Source organism: Rhinatrema bivittatum, chromosome 11 (genome assembly GCF_901001135.1).
Source record: "Rhinatrema bivittatum chromosome 11, aRhiBiv1.1, whole genome shotgun sequence".
In the NCBI taxonomy this organism is placed as follows: Eukaryota; Metazoa; Chordata; class Amphibia; order Gymnophiona; family Rhinatrematidae; genus Rhinatrema; species Rhinatrema bivittatum.
The window spans coordinates 72,540,431-72,564,440 of NC_042625.1; the positions used below are offsets into that span (position 1 = coordinate 72,540,431).

A 24,010-nucleotide genomic window follows, 5' to 3' on the forward strand; every position below is an offset into this window, starting at 1 on the left:
AAATCAAATACTACCCACAATTTTAATGGGATTTCAGGAAGCTCACAAGGGAACACTTGCTTCTGGGAACAGTTTTTCTAATTCCCAAGACAGTTCCAATTTGTTAGGTTCTCCCAAGAAGCCAAGTTTGGAGAGGTAAAGCAATAGCAAAATGAACACATATATCAACAATCTATCAAAACTCTGATTTCTTTCTCTGGTTACACCTATGAGATGGAGAGTTTCTCGTCCCAAACCAACATGGATTGAATCAACTCCAGGTCTGATCAACCTCTTTCCTTTTTTTTTTTTAAACAATTTACTGTTTATTGGATAAAATTATGAACAAAAGAACAATTGTCTCAGTTATTTTGTAATAGCTCAATTCAATATCCAATAACGCCAGTCAATTTTATACATTAACCAGAACACCCCCATTGATCAATGTCTTTTCATACTCAAGTTTCCTAACTGGGTTATGAATTAAACAAGTCTTCTTGCAAAAAACACTCATTCAAAGGTTGCGCATACCTTACTTCTTTCCAAAGTATTGTAAACGATACGGTGCATTGTGAGCCCGTTAACAATGTTTTCTATAGTCTGGCTCCTTTATAGAGATTATGCTTTTCATTAGTAAGTTACATCAAAATCTGATGAATTCTTTCAGCTGTCTTGGTTTCCACTTCGGGTTCCCTATCTTTCAGGGAACACCGACCTCTTTTTCAGCTTCAAAAGGTTTCCCATATCCCCCCCAACACACTTCTCTAATTCTTGCATGCCATAAAAGAAATGATGAGATGCACTCCAGAATCATTCATGACGCATAAAACTGATCTAAAACTGATTATGTAGGGAGGGCAATTTGCAAAGCTATTTCGAAATTCCATTCCACCTTCCAATCCAGCTGTAATGGGGAAAAGCAAGCAAGGTCAAAAGAGTTCCAGTTTGGAAGTCAGTGCCGGTACCGCAGACCTGCAATCTACTACTCAGGCCGCCAGGGCTTTTGTGCCGGCATAGTTTGCATCTGCTTTGAAACAGGTGTAAAATGCATGCATGAGCGTGTGCACCAGGATTTCAAAATTAAATCTTTGCGTTTACTTTCCCTCCCCCACCCTAGTCCCACTCCTCCCCTCCCCCTCACAGGTAAAAGTCTGCATGCGGGGAACGGCAATTCTCAGAGAGCCTTTTGACAGGGATAAATAGGAAAAGTTTTGAGACTTACCCTGCCTTTCTTTTATACTTCATTTTCTTTTATGGTTCTTACAAACACATACAAAAAATGATAGTCCCAAAATAATTTAGATTAGAGAAAGCAAAAAATAATAACCTGCTTTTCAAAGGGAAGAAGGCTCCATGTCTGCCTGTGTGCCCCCCTAAATAACTTCTGTGTTTAATGACCTATCCAAAATCTAGCTATTGCCTCGCCTTCCCTCCTCCCCTCCTGGACCATGTGGCCCTCTCTCTCTACCTCTGGCCAGCGTAATTCCTGGAGGGCCTCCCCTTCTCTGCCATCCACTCTCACTCCCCTTAACCAGGTCACACTCATGGATTCCTGTCCCTCTCCCCTCTGTCTTTCCCCTCGTACTACCAATCCCGCTAGGATTTCCTTTCTTCCTTTCAGCCTTTCCACTCACTTTTCTGCTGCAGCCCTCCTCTCATCTCTCTGGCAGAGCACGTGGCAGTCCTGGGGAATGTTTCTCACCGCTGTGATAGCCCTCAGTGGGCAGCAGAGCCCCCCTCGGCTCCACATCCTCATGAAGCGTACAATTGCTCCCTCCTCTTCCATCTCTGCTAAACGTGCGACAGTGCGGTTTGAGGCTTCGCGTTGCTGTGAGCGCTCCTCTGTCTCTCCTTCTCCTGGTCTGCAGCAATGTGGGGGTGATGTTTTCAGGGTCATATGAGGCCCCGTTCTCACTTCTGGCCTGTGGCAGCAGGCTCGGCTAATCGCAGGTAACAGAAGTTCACTCATTTTCTCCCTAGCTAAAACCTCTTGTATCCCTTTAGAAGGTAACTCCTGGGATGGTCTTGCGGACCCAGGTTGTGAGCCACTGACGTAAGATACAGTCATTGGTGTCATGTTCTCCACTCACTGCAAGGCAAATCTTTAAAAATAAACTCTCGTGTTCGGTGAGGCACCGCATATCAACAGCCTGCTCACGCCAAAAATTCCTCCGTGACTGTTGGCAGGTTTATTGTACATTTCTTCTAAGGCCTGATTCATGGCAACACAGTAAATCCATGCTAAACTGAAGTGTCCTTTCACAAATTCCTTATACATGGACAGTAATTTTTCTTCAAGTAAGAGACAATTAGCAAAGTACAGTGCTATCCAATGTGCATAACTGATCTTGTTACAAGCAAAAAAAAAAAAAAGATTAAGGCCTTGCCAGAAAGATTTGAAATGCAAAATGGAGTTTTGTTCCCTATCTGCATGTGTCAGTCCTTTACTACTGGGTACAGTGAGAAAAACATTGTAGTACTTAAAAAGGTGACTGTTCAAAGCAACAAAGAGAAAACGTCTGAAATCCTTTAGTAACACTTAATGTTAGAAGCTGTCAACTGGCAATCAGCTTACACACCATATTGTCCTCCTTTGCAACACATTTCCTCTACAGTAGCACTAAGGCTTCAGTGAAGTCATTGCTGAAGCAGAAACCACTCTCATTCAAGAACTGTTGCTACTGTAAATGTAGCACAGCTTCCGATAGTAGTGACCGGATATGCGCAGAATGCATACTATTCATTGACATTTGAATGATACATACTAAAAAAAAAAAAAGAATTGTTACATTGGAAAAATAGAAACATCTCAAACAACATGGTTAAGCAATTTCTTGCCGATAGGATGATTCATTTCAGAGTTATATGCAATCTTAGGTTCAAAGTTGGCGACCATATTTGTTTCCAAAATGGTGGCCAAACTGACATCATCCACATCATGTGACCAGTTTAAAGTACAAGTTGGCCATACCAACAACCTATTACCGAAGTCAAATTCTTCCGATATTTTCCTACTCGCCTGTAGCTCGCTCCTAGGCTGTAACCCTTAGGGCTGCGGTTCACGGCAGTACCCAACGGCTCCAGGCTGCTCATCCCCCTGATTTGTATTCGCACATCCCAGATGGATGCAGTGGGGCACAGAGACACGTAATAGGCTCCTAGGTAGCTCTGGATCCGGGTTCTGTCCAGGAATGAAGACACAGACTGCCTCCCGGTTTAAAGATTTGTTTTGCTCAGCTTTCCCAGCAGGAGTGTCAGATCTGGTTTTTGGGTTAGCACAGTATTTTAATGCACACAATAATCATACAAAAAAAATAAAATATCCTGAGCTTTGTAAGCTTGTTTTACTTTACAGTGACTAAGTAGAGAACACTGAAAGGGATATTCTTTTGGGAGGGGCGAGCGACCAACAGTTTCCTTCTCCTCCTTTGGAACTGGCCTCTCTTGTTTTATGGTGCCACAAGCCTTCATTTGCAGCCACCTGGAGGGTTTCCCCTGCTTTAGAGTCCCTTCCAACTGCGGTGACAATCCTCAGCCGGAGGGGCCCAAGCTGGGGCCCCTTCATGGATGTGGTAAGGTGGGGCCCCTAGATCTGGCCACTAGGGCTCGACGTGACAAGGCTCGCTGGGCCGTGCGTACAGATTCGTCCACGTATGGGAGCACATTTGTTTGCTCAGACTTTTCTCTCGATGCAGCTTAAGAGTGTGCACCCAAATTAGTGCTCCTCACTTTAAACCCCATGTTAATGAAGGCATTAGCTGCTGCTCCCCGATGCAGAGAGACGAGTAGGCTTAATGCTGGAAATGTATCTCCTGGTTAGAGCTGGAGTTAAGTTACTCAAGTTTAAGGTTAATCCATGGGGGCTGAACCTGTAATTCCTGTGCTCAGAATTTATACACAACACAATGTATGTAGCAATCAGGTTTTCTGCTTTGTACACATTGTTATGGTCACAAATTGTGTCTTGTGCTCCTTAATCTTATTTTATGTGCAGAAGACAGTATGAGGTCCATATTCAGAGGCAGAGCCGGGACTGGGCATGGCTGCTTTAACCTATGGGCATAAGCACCCAAGACTGTGCCCCGATGTCTTTTCTGGCCAGTGCTCAAAGTCTCAGGTAGCAGAGATCAGCTCTCTGCTTCCTACTCCAGCATGCAAGGAACTGGATGGGAGGGCATGTGAGCCTGGTGTACGGGTGGACAGAGCACAGTGCAAAGCAAAAACAAACCCTCCCTAATCCAGCCCCTTCTCCTCTCTCTTGTCCCCCCCCCCCCTCCCCATCTGCAGGGAACGGAAAGGAAGGGGAACGGGAGAGGACAGCAGAACCTCTGTGCTTTCTCAGAGAGCTCCATCCCCAATCCCAGCTGCTTCACTGCTGGAAGTCTAAACTTTGACATTACCTCCCCCTCCCCCCAAAAAAATCCAGACCCCCAAACATTTAGAGACGCCCCACAAATCCCAGCCTCTGTACTACAGGACCCCCAAGTTTGCTTAGAGAATCCCTCCCCCAACAAACAGCCCTTCTCCCAGCTCCCCAAGCTTTCTCCAAGATATCCCTTCCCCAAGCCCCCGTCCCGTTACTGCTGTTCCCTCCGAAATTCAACAAAGCCCCAGCTTCTGCCTCTAATTAATCAGAATGTGAAGATTCTCAGCCCTGTGACACTGGAGGGTCCAACTAAGGGGAGGGACGAGAGGGAGAAACCATTAAAAGAAAACAGAAACACGCCACAAGCTTTTCCCTCTGCTATTACTCTCTCTTCTAACCACTCCAAGGGAGGAAGGGACAGAAAGGGAACGTGATTTTCCCCATGGTTTGCTAACCAAACCTGCCAGATGAGACTCGTGAAGGCAAGGCCTCTCCGCGAGAGACCAGACTTGCAGGCCGATGCAATCCGTGCGCTCAGGCGAGCGCCCAGGCTAACCCGCGGCCGGACATGTGTCCATACCTCCTGATGCAATAAGGGGATTAGCGCGTCCAAAACGCGCGTCCAAACCAGCGCGTAGCTAATAGAGCTCATCACATGTAAATGCCCCCCCTCCCCCGATGTAAAAAAATAACCGTGCACCCGATGCGCACATTTTTACCCTCAAAAAGTAATGCCAGACCCGGAGCTAAGACCTGAGGAGTCCTAAAAGTTTACAGAAAAGCAGGAACTACTACTTTTCTGTGGTTCCTCCGACTTAAGATCGCCAGGAAAGCAGCAACGTGAAAAATAAAATTTAAAAAAAAAAAAAAAAGTCTTGCCCGTCAGGTCAGGTTAGGAGAACGGATGCTCGTAAAATTCAGCGTCCGTTTTCCTAGCCCGTGCACAGCCACTTCTCCTGGGCGCCCGATGCCGCGGAGGCGCCAGGGACGCACGATTTCCCCTAGCGCCTCCCTTTAACGCAGCGGCTCATTAGCCTACCGAATCGCGCGCCCGGGAGAGGAGGATGGGCGCGTGTTAGGAAACCGCCCGTTTTTCCCGCGCGGATACTGCATCGGCCTGTGGTGGGTCTACGAGATCATGAGCCAGTAAACCCCGAAGTTAAAAAGTCACTGCTCAGCTCTGCTTACTCAGCGTGATTAGACTGTGTGTACTCCGTGAATAAGACACAGGATCTGGATGCACCGTTTCAGTCCACGGCCAAAAGAAAGTCATTCAGCTTCACGCTCGGATTTTGGTTATTGGGTACTGATGCGGGCAGTTCGTCCTGTCCTTCTGAATCTCAGGGAAGATCTGCCCAGCAGCTGTGCCGATCACCATGCTGGGGGGGGGGGGGGTGTCAGATGGACAGACCCGAAGCCTGAATCCAGCACGGGCATCTGAAGAGGGGGTGGTGGTTGGGGGGAGGACGGAGGTGTGCATTTTATTCCAGAAATGCAAAATCATAAGCACCACCTAAAGATCTCCAAGCCAGAACAAAAAAGAAGAAAGGGAGGTAAGGCTCAAGCAAGGGTATAGGCTGAGCCATTTGGCCAGAGATGCTGTTTTAATCATCTAAAAAATGAAAGAGGCACTTTACGTTCCATAAAAAAGAAAAAAAAAATTTTATTACCTTTCTGGTTCTGGCTTTTATTTTTAGTTTGAATGCCTAGGGTTGAGCTGTGCCCTAGAAGGAGTCATTCCCTGAAAAGCATAAACAGATGGAAATTTCATTCATTTATTTATTTATTTTTAGAAAGTCTGGCTGGTGGCTCGCAGCCCTGGAAAGCCGCCTCCCCCTAGACTAATGTGCTGGGTGCAGGACACTGGGGAGGCGACCGGAGAAGCTGTGGGTCTCATCAGGCAAAGGAAGCTATTCCCGACGTCCTGATAAACCAGCATTAGGGAGCGGAGCGGCACTGCCGGTATCTAGGGCATGACGAGCGGTGCCATCCACATGCCCCACCCCCCAAGCCCACCCCAGCTCCCCGTTGGCTCCCACTGTTCACCCTAATATCTCCCATCTGACCCTGCATTACTGGGAACCCAAGAGCAGGCAGGGGGCAAAATGGTATTACCAGGGTGCCACGCTTGTACCAGCAGCCCCTCTCCCCCAAGCAGTGGGCACTAGAGGGCAACTGGGTGCACAAAAAACTCACAAGAAATCCCAGAACCATGAGAGGAAAGCCGCCCCATGCCTGCTTCGCCAGTAAGCAAATTAAACTCCGCCACCTCCCCCTCTGTATGGAACTTGAGCCCATCCTGGAAGAGAAACATTGGTGGCAGTAGATTGCCAGACACATTAACCCTCTCCTGCCTGCCCGCCCACCCACCCCGGAAAAGACATATTGGTGGCAGTGGACAGCATAACTATCCTTCCCCCTTAGTCACTGGCTCCTATCGGCCAGAACAGGAGAAGAACGGTGGCCTTGCAGTGTCTCTGGTGCCGGGGCCTGAATGGCGCTCTCTAAATTACGTGGTCCGGCTGATACCAAATCATAAAGAGTTGTAAAAAATGCTAAAAACTTATAGAACATAATAATTGCAGATATACTACTTGATCATAATACTCTGAGGCCAAATTTCTTTGTATGTATTTTATTTTATTTTATTGTATTACTTCTGTTTTTAAATTATGTTTGTGTATTTGTAAACGGCCTAGACGGCCATATAAATGCTTTATTGTGCGGTATATAAAAACTTTTAAATAAATAAATAAATAAATACGGTCGCTATTCTACTTCTCTTATTTGGCTCATTAGGGAAGAGGGTCTGGAAGGGAGGCAAGCACTGGGTTGGGGGAAGAGAACAAACCAACTGGGGATTGGGGGGGGGACGGGACACAGAATCAGGGTGAATGGGGGTTCATAAGAACATAAGATATGCCATACTGGGTCAGACCAAGGGGCCATCAAGCCGAGGATCCTGTTTCCAACAGTGGCCAATCCAAGTTACAAATACCTGGCAAGAACCCAAACATTAAATAGATCCCAAGGTAGTAATGCTGGTAACAAGCAGGAGCTATTCCTTATTGATTAATAACAGTGTATAGACTTCTCCTTACCTTTTTTAAGCCCAGCCACCTTAACCACATCCTCTGGCAATGAATTCCAAAGCTTAACTGTGTGCTGAGTGAAAAAGAATTTTCTCTGATTTGTTTTAAATGTGCTGCTTGCTAACTTCATGTAGGGACACCCCTAGTCTATTATTTGAAAGAGTAAACAACAGATTCACATTTACCCGGTCAAGTCCTTTCATGATTTTGTAGACCTCTATCATATCCCCCCTCAGCTATCTCTTCTCCAAGCTGAACAGCCCTGACCTTTTTAGCCTTTCCACTTAGGGGAGCCATTCCTTGCCATTTATCATTTTGGTCGCCCTTCTCTGTACTTTCTCCAGTGCAACTATATCTTTCTTGAGATACAGTGACCAGAACTGCACACGATACTGAAGATGAGATCGCACCATGGAGCGATAGAGGCATTATGACATCCTCTGTTTTATTCACCATTCCCTTCCTAATAATTCCTAACATTGTTGCTTTTTTGACTGCCGCAGCACTCAGACCATGATTTCAATGTATTATCCACTATGATGCCTAGATCTCTTTCCTGGGTGGTAGCTCCTAATGTGGAACCTAATATCGTGTAACTATAGTTCGTGGGGGGAGGCAAGGAACACAGGTGAGCGAGGGGATCCTCCTTCTCCTGTTTGGCTGAGAGGAGCAGGTAAGCGAGGGGGGTCGAGAACAAACCAATTGGGGAGGGGGGAAGTGAAAGAGAATCAAAGGGGCAATAAGGGAAAACGACTAGCACTGTGATTCTTCTACCACACATCTCAATTATGCACTTCCTACACGTCACAGTACTTCCCATGCTTTAATATGCACTTTCTTTCCTCAGTTGTCAGAGTGCATAGCACTGTACACCCACAGGCAACATCAAGGACTATGTGTTCGCTCATGAATTTAATGTCCTTAGTATTAGTTTTAGAGCCCTAATGCTAAGCACAGACAATATAATTTGCTAAAAATGATTATGGTTACAAGATGTCTGCCCCAGAGAGCTTACAATCAGAATTGAAGCACAGGAACATTAAACACCTTGCTGAGAATCACACATGGCAAGCTGGTGGCAGTAGTGGGATTAGACTCCGCTCTGGCATTCCCACATTTGTGCTTCAAATGCTAGGTTACACTGACAGTCTATGTCAAGTAGCTGTTCCCATTCTCCCTCCTTTCACATTCCCAGCAAAACAGAATCACAACCTGGAACAAATAAAACAAGGCACCCCTCCCCCATGGTGGAGTTCCAGTATGTGGGGTGGGGGTGGATTAGTTGAAAAGGCTTTGGGCTAAGGATCTTTTAAACAAGGTTTGTGTGCTGGCCGCCGTCTTCATAATTGGTGCCTTCGCCCAGAAGCACAAAGCGGGGAGGACAATGGGCGCTGCACTTCAGGGGGATTTAGGTTCTCCATTCAGCCCTGGAGCAGGAGACCCCCAGGACCTTGAGAGCTCTGGCATAAGAGGCAAAACCGAAACGAAGAGCCAAGTCCTCCCCTACCCCACCACCTAAACCAACGAACTGAGGCGAAGAAGGAAACATACACGAGAGGGAGAGAGAGAGAGAGAGAGAGCCGAGAGCGCTGGGCAACCTCAGGAAAGCGCAGCTGGCTCGGGTTTAATGTTTGGCTGAAGCACAAAGTGTAAACCAAGAAGGGCAGCCAGGGGAGGAAGAAGCGGTCCCTCAGTACCGATCGGTTTAATTGAACAACAAAACGTTCCACCACTGCACTGCCCGGGCCCCAAACGTGTTGTGAACAGGCCTGGATTTGACACGAGGCGCGCTAGGCCCGTGCCTAAGGCAGCAGGCACAGAAAAAAAAAAAAAAAAAAGAATAATTTCCCGCCTCCAGCAATGAAAAAAAAAAAAAAAGCAGCTTCTGCCGTGGCCGCCTCTCTGATGTTTGTCTGCCGTCGGACTCTCTGTGCTGTGACCAGAACTACTGCCACCACCCACCCTCCCAGCGGACACTGTTGCAGCCCTCCCCTGCCCTTACCTGATGGCAGGGGGGGGGGGGGTTCATAAGACAAGGCGAGGCGGCGGTGGCACTTGGCCATTCGTTTGCCGTCTGCTGATTTGGCTGAGCCCCACGGATTTCAAAGTAAGGGGGCTACCTTTAAAACTGTAGCTTTTTTAAAATGTTCATTGCCTTGCCTTCACTCCCCTTTGTCCCCTTCCGTTGCTTTGCTCCATGTGGCAAGCAGGAGGTCAGGCAGCCGGGCCGGGGGGGGGGGGGGTCTCTCAGGAGGAGGCAGAGCCAAGGGAGTCTGCTCACATCAACCGAGAGCTGGCGGGAGCCCGAGGAGCCTCCCCCGACTGCCCGCACCCTAACCACAAAAGTCCCAGGGGGAACCGCAGGCACCTCCACTCCCGCCTGCCCACCTGAGCCTAAAAAAAAAAAAAGAAAAGGCTCAGTGAGCCAGATGGCATCTATACTCATGCCCCGCCCATGCCTAACAAGAAAAGGCCCAGCGAGGCCGCAAGCACCTCCACTCCCGCCAGCAACTAATAAAGAAAAGGCTCAGTGGGAGCGCAGGCTCTCTCCTGCCACTGAAGAGGCGCGAGTAAGAGAGCGAGTGTCTGTGTGTGAGAGAGGGAGAGAGCCAGGGAATGTGTGTTAGTGCCACCCCAATTTTATACATCAGATCGGGCAAGGATAACCAGACCCCCTACCTGATCCAATGCTGTGAGATGCAACACCTCCCCCTTTCCCGAAGCTGGCAGCAGGAGTCACATTTAAGCCTACATCAGTGGTTCCCAAACCTGTCCTGGGAGGACCCCCACAGCCAGTCGGGTTTTCAGGATACCCACAATGAATATGCATGAGATAAATTTGCATGCACAGCCTCCATAGTGTGCACATTTTCTCTCATGCATATTCATTGTGCATTTCCTGAAAGCCCGGCTGGCTGGGGGGTCCCCCAGGACAGGTTTGGGAACCTCTGGCCTACATTTCCTTGTGTCTGCGGAGAAGCGCCTTAAGCGTACTTGGCGTTTAACAGTCTCTGGTCTGCGTGTTCTGCATGTGTGACTGAAATGAGGGATTCTGCTGTAGTGTGTACCTCTCTGCAAGGCTCTATTGCAGTACAGCTTGTGTTTGAGTGATGTGTTCCAGTGCTGTCCTCCCCGAGGTTGGGTTGTTGCAGTTTGAGTTCTGGGAGTTAGTGCTGTTATAGTATGGCAGGGTTACTACCCAGGGTCTGAGAGGGCCGGATTTAAGAGTTTGGCTCCCCACAGGCAGGGCTGAAGAGTGGTGAGGGGGGTGAGAGATCATAGAGATTGGAAAGTGGAGGATGCCTCTTCCCCACGCCCCCCTCCAAAATCCCAAGTGCCCCTTTGAAGTGGATTGCTAGAGCTGGCTCCTCCTTGACACACAATTTCACTCCTCTTTGGCGCCCTAGGCAAGTTGTCTAAGGCCTGATTCCGGGCCTAGGTTCGGAGTGTCTGTGTTGCAGGGGTTTTATGTTACATTGCAAAGTATCTTGTGGTGGAAGGGGTTTGTGCTGCTGTTACTGAAATGACACCAGAATTTAAAAAAAACAAACAAACTGGTTTTGTATAGTGAACTGTAAGAGGAAACATCCACAGTCCATTGTAGGGGAAATTTCTATGGATGTGAAGCGAGTTACAGAACTGGAGGCGCTCAAAGTTTATATTTGAGATTCTGTCGCTTCACGCATAGAATTCAGACTCTGTATGATAAAGAATCTGGCAGCCTAGATACGAGCGTGATATCATTTTAAACAGCTTCGCTGCACGGAAGGCATGGCGCAAACAACTTGTAGACACGGACTACCAGCAGGATAAATTAAGTGGTTTGCTGATAGGATTGGTAGCAGTGAGCTGTATATTTTCTCAAAGATTTTGATTTATTACTTTATTTCTGTTTGGAGTTGGTCAGTGTTAATTTTATTGCTAATCTCCAACCCTGGGGGGGGGGCAAAAAAAAAAACTAAACCTGTCCCTTGGTGATGAACAACCTTCAGGGTGAATGACCAGCTTTCCTTTAAGCAGAAACATCTGCCCAGAAGTGGGGGGGCCTAACCAGACAGACATCGCTGGAATTCAAAGCCCGGTACCGGAAAGGCATCCATCAATCACAGGGCCGAGGGGAAGGGGGTGGCAGAAAGCATCCACCAGATGCAGGGAGCAGGGTTTCCAGATGTACCAGCAGCAAAGAATGAAGTGGCAAAGCGTACAACAGTGAAAAGACTTAGGTAGTGCGGGTAGCCTTGCCTCTGTCACTTCTCCACCCGCCAGTTCTTCTCGCTCGCAGCTTCGGGCTCGCTCATGGCGAGGGCGCTGCACAAGCGGGAGAGACACCAGCACAGCAGTCAGCGCTTGGCGAGCGTCCTGAGCAGCGACTGGGGGGGGGGAAAGGCCGAAAGCCCAGAAAACCAGCGCCACCAGGAGACAGAAAAAAGAAGAAGCGGGAACACGGATGTAGGAATGGGATGCGGGAGGTTAAGGTGCTCTGATGACTGATGGTGTGGGGGGGGGGGGGCAGGGGGGTGTGCATCTCAGCCACACTGAGCCTCCTGTTGCAGCTGGTAAGGTGCCACTGTGACGGGAGAGAGCTCCCTCCCGATTACAGGAGCCGTAAGGGCCGTCGCAGGGTTATCCCGCTCTCTGCCTTGCACTGGGAGCATCAGATGTAAAAATCGAGGTTTTCATCGAGGTGCTCCTCCTGTAATATGGGCAGCCAGGACATCACTCGCTCACATCCCCCCTTTTACATTTCAATGACAAAACAGACAACAGTTTGGGTTTAACAGGGCCGCAGCTTTAATAAAACACCAGGGAGGCCCGAATCCCGCAAACATTCACAATTTTCAAGCAACAAAATCCCCTAACCATCCGCCACTCCCCCAGCAAGACGGTCAGCACCAGCCACACGGCTCGTCCCTCCAGCCCCTACACAGAGTTCAGAACCCCCGCCACCTCCCAGCAAGGAGCCAGGCCAGTGGACCCCCGCCACTAACCAGCAAGGAGCCAGGCCAGTGGACCCCCGCGCCTCCCAGCAAGGAGCCTGTACCCGACAACTGCCCCAGTTGTCAACCATTACAAAATTGTAGCAGGACTCAATCTTAACAGATAACAAATATATAAGCTGTAGCGGCTCGGGCCATCTGCAACAACAATTCCCCCCCCCCCCCCCGCGACAAACGATCCCCCATTACAACAACCACAAAAGAAGAAGGGCGGGTGGGAGGAAAGCGACCAGCCGGTGTCGCGCTGCGCATCAGCCCCTCCTACCTGCTGCTGACCTCATGCTAACTGGCCTATCATGGCCAGCCAGCACCACAGCAGCTCCCTGGGACCGCCCAATCCCGAGCCGTCTAGCCCGGAGCCTAGCCACTCCTCCTCCTCCTCGCATCGCCCCCAACCCCCCCTCCCCCTTGCTGTCCTTCCTGCCCTAAAACTGACCCCCCCCCCCCCCCTCGACCAACTGCCGCAGACCCGGGCCTGCTCCCCCGAGCGTGCCTGGGCCCATATTATCTTGGCCGACCGGACACTAGGTCCAGTCGACCTTCCAAAAGGCCCCAGCGCTGGGATATGGCTGAAGGGGAGAAAGTGTTTCCTCTGCACCACTTTTTTTTTTTTTTTTTCTTTGCTTTCGCCAACGTTAGTTTGGAGCTTGGTCATCTTTATTTATTTATTTATTTATTTAAGTTTTTTATATACCAACATTCAAGACGGTGGTCCCATCATGCTGGTTCACAAGAAACAGGGGTGCAATTATAATAAACTTTACCATTTAAACAATAGTGCAGAAAAGCAGTTACATATAACAAGGAAAACAATAACTTGGAATGAGAAGGGAAATGAAGATTAGAAAGTTATATATATGTATAAATAACATTGTGAGAGGTGGCTATTAACGCTAATACTAGCGGAGCTTCTTGCATGAAGGGAGTTAGATGGGGTTGGAGTTAGGAAAGGCCTGCGTGAACAGCCACGTTTTGAGTCTTTTCTTGAATGTTGAGATGTTGGGTTCCATTCTAAGATCTTCTGGACCTAGCTTTCATCAAATGCCCAACGTTCACCTGAGAAAAGGACATGCTTAGGGAGCGGCACAGAGCAGTCTAGTGGTTAGAGCAGCAGGCTGCAGTGGCGTAGCCAGAATTGATTTTTTGGGTGGGCACAAGGTTAACATGGGTGGGCTGTAGGCATGCAGGTCTACTAGTTGTTTTTTTTACTGATAAATAATGCCATATACTGCACCCTAGAATGGCTTTCTAAGTAATTTGCAACAGCCATTATGCATCAAGTATGAAACTTTAAAATAATTTACTTCAATTATTTCTAGCCCTTACCAGCATTAAAAATTCCTTATTAATCAGAATTTATTTTATATTTATTGCAGTTTATAAATGCACAAGTATAGAAAACAATCAAATCCAATCATGTAATAAAACAAAAATTAATCTATTCGTTCATGAACCATCTTTGCAGAAAACCAGAAATCTTCATAAATACAATAAAATATAATTAATCATCAGAACAGGTGCAGCACAGAGCTAGGGCAATTCACATTACAACTAACATGAAAAAAAAATTCAAATTCTGGTGTCACCTCAGCAAAAAATAACCTTCCACTGCTATTTTGTGAAGTAACACAAACTCTTGCAAAGAAAGAGGCATCTAGAACCTTGCCATACAGTCACAGCACTGACTCTCAGGATTCAAATAACAGCAACCTTATGAAAAAGCAGCAATGCAAATACTACACCAGGCCTTAGAACATTAATACATCACCTACTGGAATAACAGAACAAGCTGGTCTACTACAGAGAAACTACACACTAGCAGAAATACTGCATTTCTGTCACACACAGGCAAAACTGAGACCGACCCTTACCTAATATAGAAATAAGAGACTATAAATTAGAAACAGAAACATGCAGATAAAACCAAAATAGAAAGCCTGAGAAACTAAAATTTCTGAACAGTGGAATACTTAAGAAAGAGCAAAATACAAAAATATAAGAAATACACATTCCCAAAGATGATATATTTAAATTGCTCGTAATAATAAGGCTAAAGTATAACAGATTATCAACAAAACAAATCACAGTGAATTACGTTTTTTTGTATCATTAAGTAGACCTCATCCTTAGGCGTGGATGTAAATGCTATTCAGCATAACGTTTTACACGCATTACTTCCATGTTGGTGAAAATGCCACGAAAATCATCTCACATACATTCGGCTCCTTGATGAAGGCAGATGCCGAAACACAGTCCGTGTCGGGCTAGTACACCTCGAGCCTTGTAACATCTTTAACTCTCAGGCGTTTCTTCACATGCAAAAAAAGCTAAGTAGCTACATTATCTTAAGAAATTGAATGTTGTCAATACTATGATGAGTTAAGAAATTCTGTAACAATGAATACAATGAGAAATGTCATGCTACATCAACTTTGAATTCTTTTCACTTTGGACTCACTAAGCATATAAAATTCTTTTCTGACCCATGATTATACTACTGGTGTAAAACGTTATGCAGAATAGCATTCACATCTACGCCTAAGTATGAGGTCTACTTAATGATACAAACATAATTCACGGTGATTTGTGGTACTTTAGCCTTCTTATTATTACGATTTTATACATGGCTACTACCTGTCCATAAATTTTGAGAGAGCGGTTGTGTTGCTTATATTTAAATTGCTAACATCTCAAAATAATTTTTTTTTTACCTTTGTCTGATCTTTGTATTTTTCTAATCAGTTGGTCCTGGTCTCTTTTTCCCATTTTTTCCCTTGTCGCTCATTTCCTAATTCCTTTTCAGTGTCTTTCTTCTATTACTGTCTTCTTCCCTTCCACATACACACACACACACATACACGCTTTCTCTCACAGATTCCCCATCACACACTCACGCTCTCACTTTCATATGCTCTCCCCCACAGACACACAAGCTCACATTCTCTGCAGACACATACAAGCTCTCACTTTCTCACCCCTCCCCAGGCTTATATTCTTATGCACACACAGATGCACATCCAGACACCCATTCTCACCCACACATAAACCCAGACTCCCATTCTCACCCACAAACCCATGCTCCCAATCTCACCCACACACCCATGCTCCCAGTCTCACCCACACATATTCAAGCTCACATTCTCACTCATACATACACACATTCAAGCACCCATTCTTACCCACATATTCAAGCATCCATTCTCACCCACCCACACAAACCCAGACTCCCATTCTCACCCACCCACACAAATCCAGACTCCCATTCTTTCCCACACACAAACCCAGGCTCCCATTCTCACCCATATATATACACATTCAAGCTCCCATTCTCACCCACAAACACATATTCAAGCTCCCATTCTCACCCACACACAAACCCAGGCTCCCATTCTCACCCACACATACACACATTCAAGCTTCCATTCTCACCCACACACAAACCCAGGCTCCCATTCTCATCCACACATACACATTCAAGCACGTGCACAGCTTCCGCTTCCTCCCCCCAAAGCAGGAAGATCAGTTGGCCTCTCCTGCTGCCACCGGCCTCCTACTATCTTCAGGGTCGGGCCGTACGGCCCGTCAATCTTCCTGCTTGGGGGGGGGGGAGTGGGAGGAAGCGGAAGTTGTGCACTGTGCTTCCGCTCCCCCCCCCCCAAACAGGAAGTTCAGTGGGCCGTATGGCCCGAAGATAGCAGGAAGCCGGTGGTAGCAGGAGAGACCAGCTGATCTTCCTGCTTTGGGGGGAGGAAGCGGAAGCTGTGCGCGGCGCTTCCACTCCCCCCCCCCAAACAGGAAGATCGGTTGACCATACGGCCGCAGCAGCGCTTCCCCATGTGTGCAGTGATGGCGTGCGAGACGTGGGTTCTCTTGTTCGCTGTCGCGGGGATGGGATCCCGCGACAGCCTTGCAGTTCCGGTGCCAGTTGGGTGGGCCTGGGTCTAAGTTGGGTGGGCAGCTGCCCACCCAGGCCATGCCACTGGCAGGCTGTAACCCAGGTGAGAGCAGAGTTCAAATCCAACTGCTGCTCCTTGTCACCTTGGGCAAGTCACTTCCCTTTCCATTGTCTCATAGACAAAACGTAGATTGTAAACCATCTAGCGACTGCAAATACATCCAGTACCAGAGTGTAACTTGCCTTGAACAGCCAATGAGAAGTCATGAGCTAAACAGGAGGAAGGATAGGGAAGGATACAGGCAAGTAATGGAAATGTGAGCCTGCTTTACTCCAGTAGGTTCTAATAACCTCCCTTTTAAGCTGTAACCATTTTTCTGTCATATGATAGTATTCCACTGCATATTCCAAATTTTGCAATCTAGGATGTTTAAGGTTACTGTATGATAATTTCATGCTTCAGACTGCCAGAGAGGTAAAGAGGACAGGGTGATCCCTCTCTAAAAAATGTTTACCTACCAACCAAGGGGAAAAGCTTTTGTCCTCACAGCACAGAGGGAAGGCTCTGGCTACGACCCAAGACGTTTAATAAGATTTAAAGGTCACCCATGGGTACAGAAGATGTAAGGTAAGCAGCACAAGGTGAAAAACGATGTAACCCCCCCCCCCCTCCCATACCAGCCATTACCTCCACTCCTCCCCCCCTCAACCAAGGCCTCCTCAACCATCTCGTCAAACCCTCTATGCCCTCAGCTCAGCCTTCGCCTCTAACCCCCTCCCAATACACAGTCAGGGGGCCAGACAATAACCTTCTCTATAGTACAATCTGCATTGCTTTACAAGTACAGTCAAACTGAGAGCAGGTGGGGGGAGGTGCATAGGGGTAATGTAGAGAGGTGCTAGGGCTGCAGGTGTCCCGCTCTCAGGGTGCAAAATTCTACCTGACCCCCACTCTCTTCCCCCAGCTGTAACAGCTGGACTTGTGCAGCCTGTAGAATGAGGAACAGCTGTTGCTTTAAGGCTGGGGGGGGGGGGGGAGGGGAGAAGAAGAGAAAACAATGGCTCCATTTCTCCCAGCACCTCACAAGATAGAAGTTCTAGACAGCTAAATGTTTTATGGTTTTCAATAGTACAGCAACATTTATTTCTAAGGCGGGGCGGAGGAGAGGGGGGAAAAGAGTAGATGACATCTCATGAATCTTCACGGCAGAGCCTATTGTACCAGTAATGAAGGATCAGCGAGGCTCTGAAAACCAAGCATGTTATAATGCAGACGGAAAACGGGGGCAAAGGGAGGCCCAAATTCAAGGAGCGGTTTTCAGAGAACATCTCCCTGATGAGCGCTCCGTTTCGCAGGCATCTCCCCTGCTACATTTCCAGCCTCTGTATCTCTTGCATACCTCCTGCTGGATCCCTGCTTAGCACAGAGCATCTGAATTCTCAGCTACAGTTCCTCCAAACTCACCCATAGGCCTTTAAGAGCTATATGTGGATGGTATACAGGGGTTTTTTTTTCACCATTTCTTCTTTCTCTGAGAATTGAGAAAATGGTCTGTACCTCTGACAAATGATTAAGGAGTGGCTGCAGAATAATAGGTTAGCCCTTAACGTTAGAGAAATAGAAGTTGTGCTTCTGGCACGGAAGTTGCCCAAGGACTTCCCTTCCCATTTCTCTCTTTTGAAGAACACATTATCCCAATCCAACTAAGAGCACGCAGTTTGGGAGTTCTCATGAACTCTTCACCGTCTGTGCAGCTTCATCTTGCTGCAAGCTTTGGCTGAATGAACCCTTAAATCCTCTTCTTAGTCCTGTTGACTTTCGTACTATTATACACTCTTATCATGACATCATTGGACTACTGCAATATCTTGTTCTTAGGCCTGCCCAGTTCTCACTTTCGGGTACTTCAGCTCATACAGATCTCGGCGGCTCGCCGGGACCATATTTTTCCAGCGCCAGCTCCCCATCAGTTGGCGAGTAAAGTCTAAAAATGCTGCTGCGGGTTTTTAAGGCCCTGCATGGTCGTGGCCCCTCCATGCCTGGCTGCAGACCCGTTGCCTCCGATCCTCCTCGCAGCATTTACTGGAGATTCCATTGATCGAGTCCGGGAGTCGAATCTTCAGCACAACAGCCCCTGGTTTATGGAACCTGCTTCTGAGGAGCTGAGAACAGAGGGGGATATGCTCCGCTTCAGGAAAGGCTCTTCAAACTCTTATTTTTTTTTTTCACCTTGGCCTCCCTAAGGCTTTGTTCTAGTTGATGGCTTTTATGTTGATTAACTGGGTTCACCTACCAAAAGGGCCAGGGGTCCCCCTTTGAGTTTTTTACTGATTTGTTATGCTGGGGAAGGGTAGGAAGGGGTAAGGATTCCCAGAGGAGTGGCAGGTAGAGCGGGAACCTTTCCCCAGCGTCTGCTCCCTGGACCTGTGGGAGGCTGGTGAACGGTGGGAGTCTGTGTGGCCCACTCTTAGGGCTGGCGCAAGGATTGCAGATGACCTAGGTGAACCTTACTGCCTTCTGTCCACCTTACCATCCCATTTAAAAATTATGTATTATTATTTTTCAATTTCTTAATCACTGCTTTCCCAACCTAAAAAGGGAGATTTTATATGGAAAGGGGACTTTCAAAGTACAATCTTCTGAAGTAAAAATATTACTTCAAACATGTATATTATATTTATATGCACTGCATAAAAGACACTTTGATCCCATCTGGGTATTAGGCCTATCGTAAAGTGCACTGGGTGTGCACTTGGCCCACAATATAGTAAACCTTCCATACCATAACTGCCAGCACTCAACACAAGAACCCTACCTATGAAAAAGTCACACTGCAAATATTTCACCAGGCCCTCATCACCAATACCCCTCCTATTAGGAAGAACAGAACAAGCCAGGCTGTTGTAAATCCCTACACAGTAATAACCTGCCAGCAGAGTACAGACGGACCCTCGTCAAATACAGATGAGAGAGACCATAAAGTATAAACAGAAACGTGCAGGCAAAAATTGAACTGGAAATCATATGAAGCCAGGCTCTGGATGCAGTGAAAACAAATACAATCATAAAATATAAACCATCAACCATACCAATAAAAAAAATGTCAAAAACACATACAAAAAAAGTTTTAAAAAATTACCAAACACCAATATAATATTTCAAAAAAAGCAGACATCACATCCAATCATTTAAATAAATAAATAACTTCCACTGCCTCATCTGGTTTCCTTGAGGGCAGCACAGTGCAGGAGGGCAGGCTGCAGTTACCTACCTAGGCTGATTTAGGTACAAAGTATCTAAGCTAAAGTTTAGGATCTCACATTAGGAGGGGCCTTTAAATACAAAGCAAAGTGATTTCAATTATTTTTTGTTACGTTATGGAGGAAACTCCAGTTCGGGCAGCACAAGTTGGAGTTTCAAGATAATCCACTTTGTTGCATGCTCCTTGGGGCTCTCCCGACCATGCCACCGGTTTGTGGCACTGGAGGACTGCCGTTGCCTACCCTTCACCTCAGCATGCCTTGATAGGAGCCCTGCATGTCCCCAAAATACATTTTTTTTCCCCAGTAGGACTTCAAGCAAGCAAAGAGTTCTGGGCAACACAAACTCCTCCCATACCCCTGGACTTCTCGAGTGTCCCCTGATCTGTCACTGGTTTTTTGTTTAAATTGTAGAAGGCAGGCACACTCCCTTCTCACCCGCGTTATTGCACTAACGGAATACGTTTGTGTCTTAACTTTCCATCAGCTCAGCGCCACTGGCTCCCACAGTCCCCCACAGCTAAGGGGAGTTTAAACTCAGTTTTCCCCCGGCGGTTGGGGGTTGGTGCAATGGACGAATGGTGTTTGTGCTCTTGCCGGTGAGAGCCAGTGGGAAAGTAATTAAAGCAGGCGGCGGCGTGGATCCTCTGCCCCCATGGAGTGGCCCCTTTTTGTTGCCTAGTGAAAGGGGTAATGAAAGCTGGAAAGCTTTGGGGAGAGAAACCATAATAAAAAAAAAAAAAAGCAGTTTTAATTAGCTGGAGAACCTCAGCTCCTGCCCCTTGCAGGGAGGCTGCAGACTGTGTGCTCCTTCCATACATCCAGCCAAACTTTGGATTCAGAATCAATTAAAAAATGGCTTTATCTGATGCAGAGCCAGTTACCATGAAGTCAGGCAGCTGCAAAGGATTGTTGCATTGATTTTCTTCTCTAATTTTTTGCATTTTTTAAAATTTTATTACAAGCAGTTAGTGAGACGGTGGTAGCCGTACCCATTGTAGAGAGAGGGCATCAGAGGGGGTGCCCCTCAGCTTCTAGGAGCAGGGTCACTAACGAGCTCCCTGTCACCAAGATAGACCAGACCTGCCATCACTTACTTGGCCCATCTCGCGTGGCTCAAGCCGTCTCTCTAGTTTCCTGCCACTTAACAGTTAGTTTGCAGGCACATTCCCAGGCTTGGGGGAACTATAAAGTTTCTTTTATTTGGTGAGGGACGGAGGGGAAAGTACAGAGAAGGAGCAGGTGCCACGTCCCCCATCCCCTCTCCAACAGTGCCCCCCACATACACCTCCTACCTCCCCAGCTGCGCACAGTTTGAAGATTGCAGGGCTTTCTACATTTCCATAAAATATTGAACTCTCTTCCGTGGCACGTTGAAGGCCTGCATGTGGCTTTGCCCTAATTCTACCTGACATGATGATTGGCTCTCAGACTTTGAGTCAATCAAAACAGGCACTGGCCTGCGGATCTGCTTATTAATTATCGACTTCCTACAGTCCCAGAAAACGCCTCACAAAATTACTAGAGAAAGACAAAGATTTCCGGTTTTTTTTTTATTAGAAGGTAACCATCATTTTGTTTGCCAGTTTTTAGTACTAGAAACGTCTTGCATGCAGTCTTATTTCCAGCAAGAAGCAAGCAAGTCCAGCACAGAAAATAAATGAAAGGCTGGAAAGGCTATTCCAGATGTGTGACAAAAATAAACCTCTTGCTGGGGTCAACCTGGGCCAGCTATAGGAAGGAGAAAGTGGAATCTGACCCAAAATAGGAGGGAGACCCCCCCCCCTGTGTGTCCCACCCAGACAAGGTCTCATGGTTGCCCACACCTTCCTGCCACCCAGGCTCCTTCCCAACAGCAGACAGCACCTATGCGCCCTAGGCAGGACTTCAGCTCCTGGGCGTCTGCCGTCTGAGTTCTCCCCACCCTGATGGGCTTCTGTCGAAGAGGAAAGGGAAGAACAGTCTCTCCCCCTCCCCCCCAGTAAGATTTCTTGCTCCATACTGCACACACCTGGGCCAGGGTTTATTTTCAAAGCTGACAAGCTGCACTCCTTGCAAGAGGCCTACTGTCCTCATAGTGGAAATACTAATGAGAAACAGGACCAAGCTTGGTGAATGAGAAGAAACGGGACCATCTCAACAGCAGGAGAAGGACTGAGGAAGGCTTGTGCAGAGAAGACGCGGGCTGGCTTCTTGAACAAGGATTTTCGTCTGCTGCTTGCTCTAAAACTCCGTCAGAATTCACAGAAACTGGTGGTTATTTGCAGTGAGTTTTTGGTTCATAGCTGGCTGTAACTGAGACCTAGGAAATCAGCCCGGTGGCTCAGTGACTTGAGGTTGGTATCCTTGACAGTGGCCAGTACAGGTCACTTAACAGTACTCGGCAAATTCCGATGGGACAGTCTTTTCCTTATTGCTCACTCCCAGAAGCGGTGACAGCCAAGTATATCTAGCTAATAATTTATGGACCTGTCCTCCAAACATTTTTTTTTTAAACTCAGCTATATTTACCTTGACCACATTCTCTGGCAACAAATTCATAACTTAATTGTGCATGGATTGAAAAAGAAATCTTTAAGTTTGCTTTAAATCTGCTGTTTCATGGAGCATCCCCTAATCTTGGTAGATAAGTGTTCCCCGTTAATCTGTTCCATCCCTAACCTGTTTAGCTCATCATAAGGGAGTCGTTCCAGCCCCTTTTAGCATTTTTGTTGCCCTTCTCTGCACTTTAGGTTTGCATTATCTTTATTTAGACAGGGCCTTCAGAAATGCAATCAATCATTGTTTATATCGCACAATACTCATTGTGCGGTTGCACCATGGATTGATAGAGACATTATATATATTCCCAGTTTTATTCTCCATTCCTTTCTAAACAATTTCCTAATTTTATTTGCCTGTTTTGACCACTGCGTCACACGGAGCTGAGGATGTCAAGGTATTGTCTGCAAGGACTCCGAGGTCCTTTTCCTGGGTGGCGATTCCTCATGCAGAACCCAGCACTGGGTACCTCTAGGTCCCTTACCTGCATCACTTTGCGCTTGCCCACATTAAATTACGTCTGCCGTGCAGATGCCCAAGACCCCTCTGCATTCCTCAGTCTCTCTGATTTAACTACTTTGGTAACTGACAGCTCTGATCACCTCACTTTATTGCTCCATTTACTAGATCATCAATTAATGAGTTAAACATCAGTCCCAGTACAGCTCCATTATTTATTTCTATCCATTAGCAAAGCTGACCATTATTCCTATTCTTGGTTTCCTGTCCTTTAGCCAATTACCAGTCCACAATAAGGCACTGCCTCCTGTCCCATAACAAGAGTACATTCATAAATAACAAAAAATAAAATAAGATAAGATACATCATACAGAAGATGCAACAACAAAAAAATAGCTAGTATCAGACTAAGGCTGGGATTCACACAGATCTCTGAAAGCTTGTTTGAAAAGATAAAATTTCAATACTTTTTAAAATTCTTTAGGATCGGAGAGGAGCCTTAAGGGAAGGGGGATGGTGTTCCACATAATAGGTCCTACAACAGAAAATAGAACGTTCCCAAGTGACAGCTAGCCTAGTGGATCTTGGGGTTGGCACCTGTAGAAGTAACTGATTTTGAGATCTGAGGTTATATAAAGGGGTGTATAAATGCAAAATAGAAGAAAGCCAGCAGGTTTTTTTTTTTATCATAAATGAGATTATGTATAATGATAGCCAATGTAGACTGTAAAGTACTGGAGAAATGTGATCATGTGATTTGGTACCAGAGAGCAGAAGTGCAGCTACATTTTGTGCTAGTTGTAACAGGCGAATGCGGATTGAGATAAATCACAATAGAGAGAGAGTTACAATAATCTAGACCTGTTAATAGTAATGACTGAAGAACTGTATGAAATGCATTTTGATTCAGTAGGTTATAAAATGAAGATTTGACTACAGACTGGATGTGGGAGTGCATGTTTAGTTTAGGATCACAGTAGACTCCTAGGTTGTTACAGATACTTATGGTTATGTTGTCAAGAGAAATATGACTTGGATTATTATCAAAGGTGGATTACCTAAAATCATGATTTCAGTTTTGGATAAATTCAGACTCAGTTTGTTTGAAATAACCAGGTTTTTATTGAAGAAAGACAGAGAGTAATGAATTTTAGGGTAGAATTCCAGTCTTGCCATGTAGGGAAAAAAACCTGAATATCGTCTGCATATAAATTGGTATGAGACACCTAGTATAGAGAATAAGTGACATATTGGGGAAAGGTATATATTGAACAGAGCTGCACAAAGAGATGAGCCTTGAGGTACCCCAGTAATTAACGGAAACCAAGAAGATGTAACTGATTAGATATGAATTTGTTGAGTTCGATTGAGCAAATAGGATTTAAACCAATGATAAACTATGCCAGATAGACCAATATTA

At 46.6% G+C, this 24,010-nt stretch overlaps 1 protein-coding gene across 3 annotated transcripts in view; it reads right to left on the bottom strand.

Moving 5' to 3' along the window:
- The window catches only part of LTBP4 (latent transforming growth factor beta binding protein 4), a 222,926-nt gene that overhangs the window by 189,825 nt on the left and 9,091 nt on the right, over positions 1–24,010 (bottom strand). The window contains exon 1 of one of the 3 annotated variants that reach the window (XM_029571878.1): positions 1,614–1,891. The exons of the other annotated variants lie outside the window; for them this stretch is intronic. Coding sequence (XP_029427738.1) covers positions 1,614–1,876 — 263 coding nt within the window. The 5' untranslated portion in view covers positions 1,877–1,891. Of the gene's footprint in view, positions 1–1,613; positions 1,892–24,010 lie in introns of those variants that run through there. 3 annotated transcript variants of the gene reach the window in all.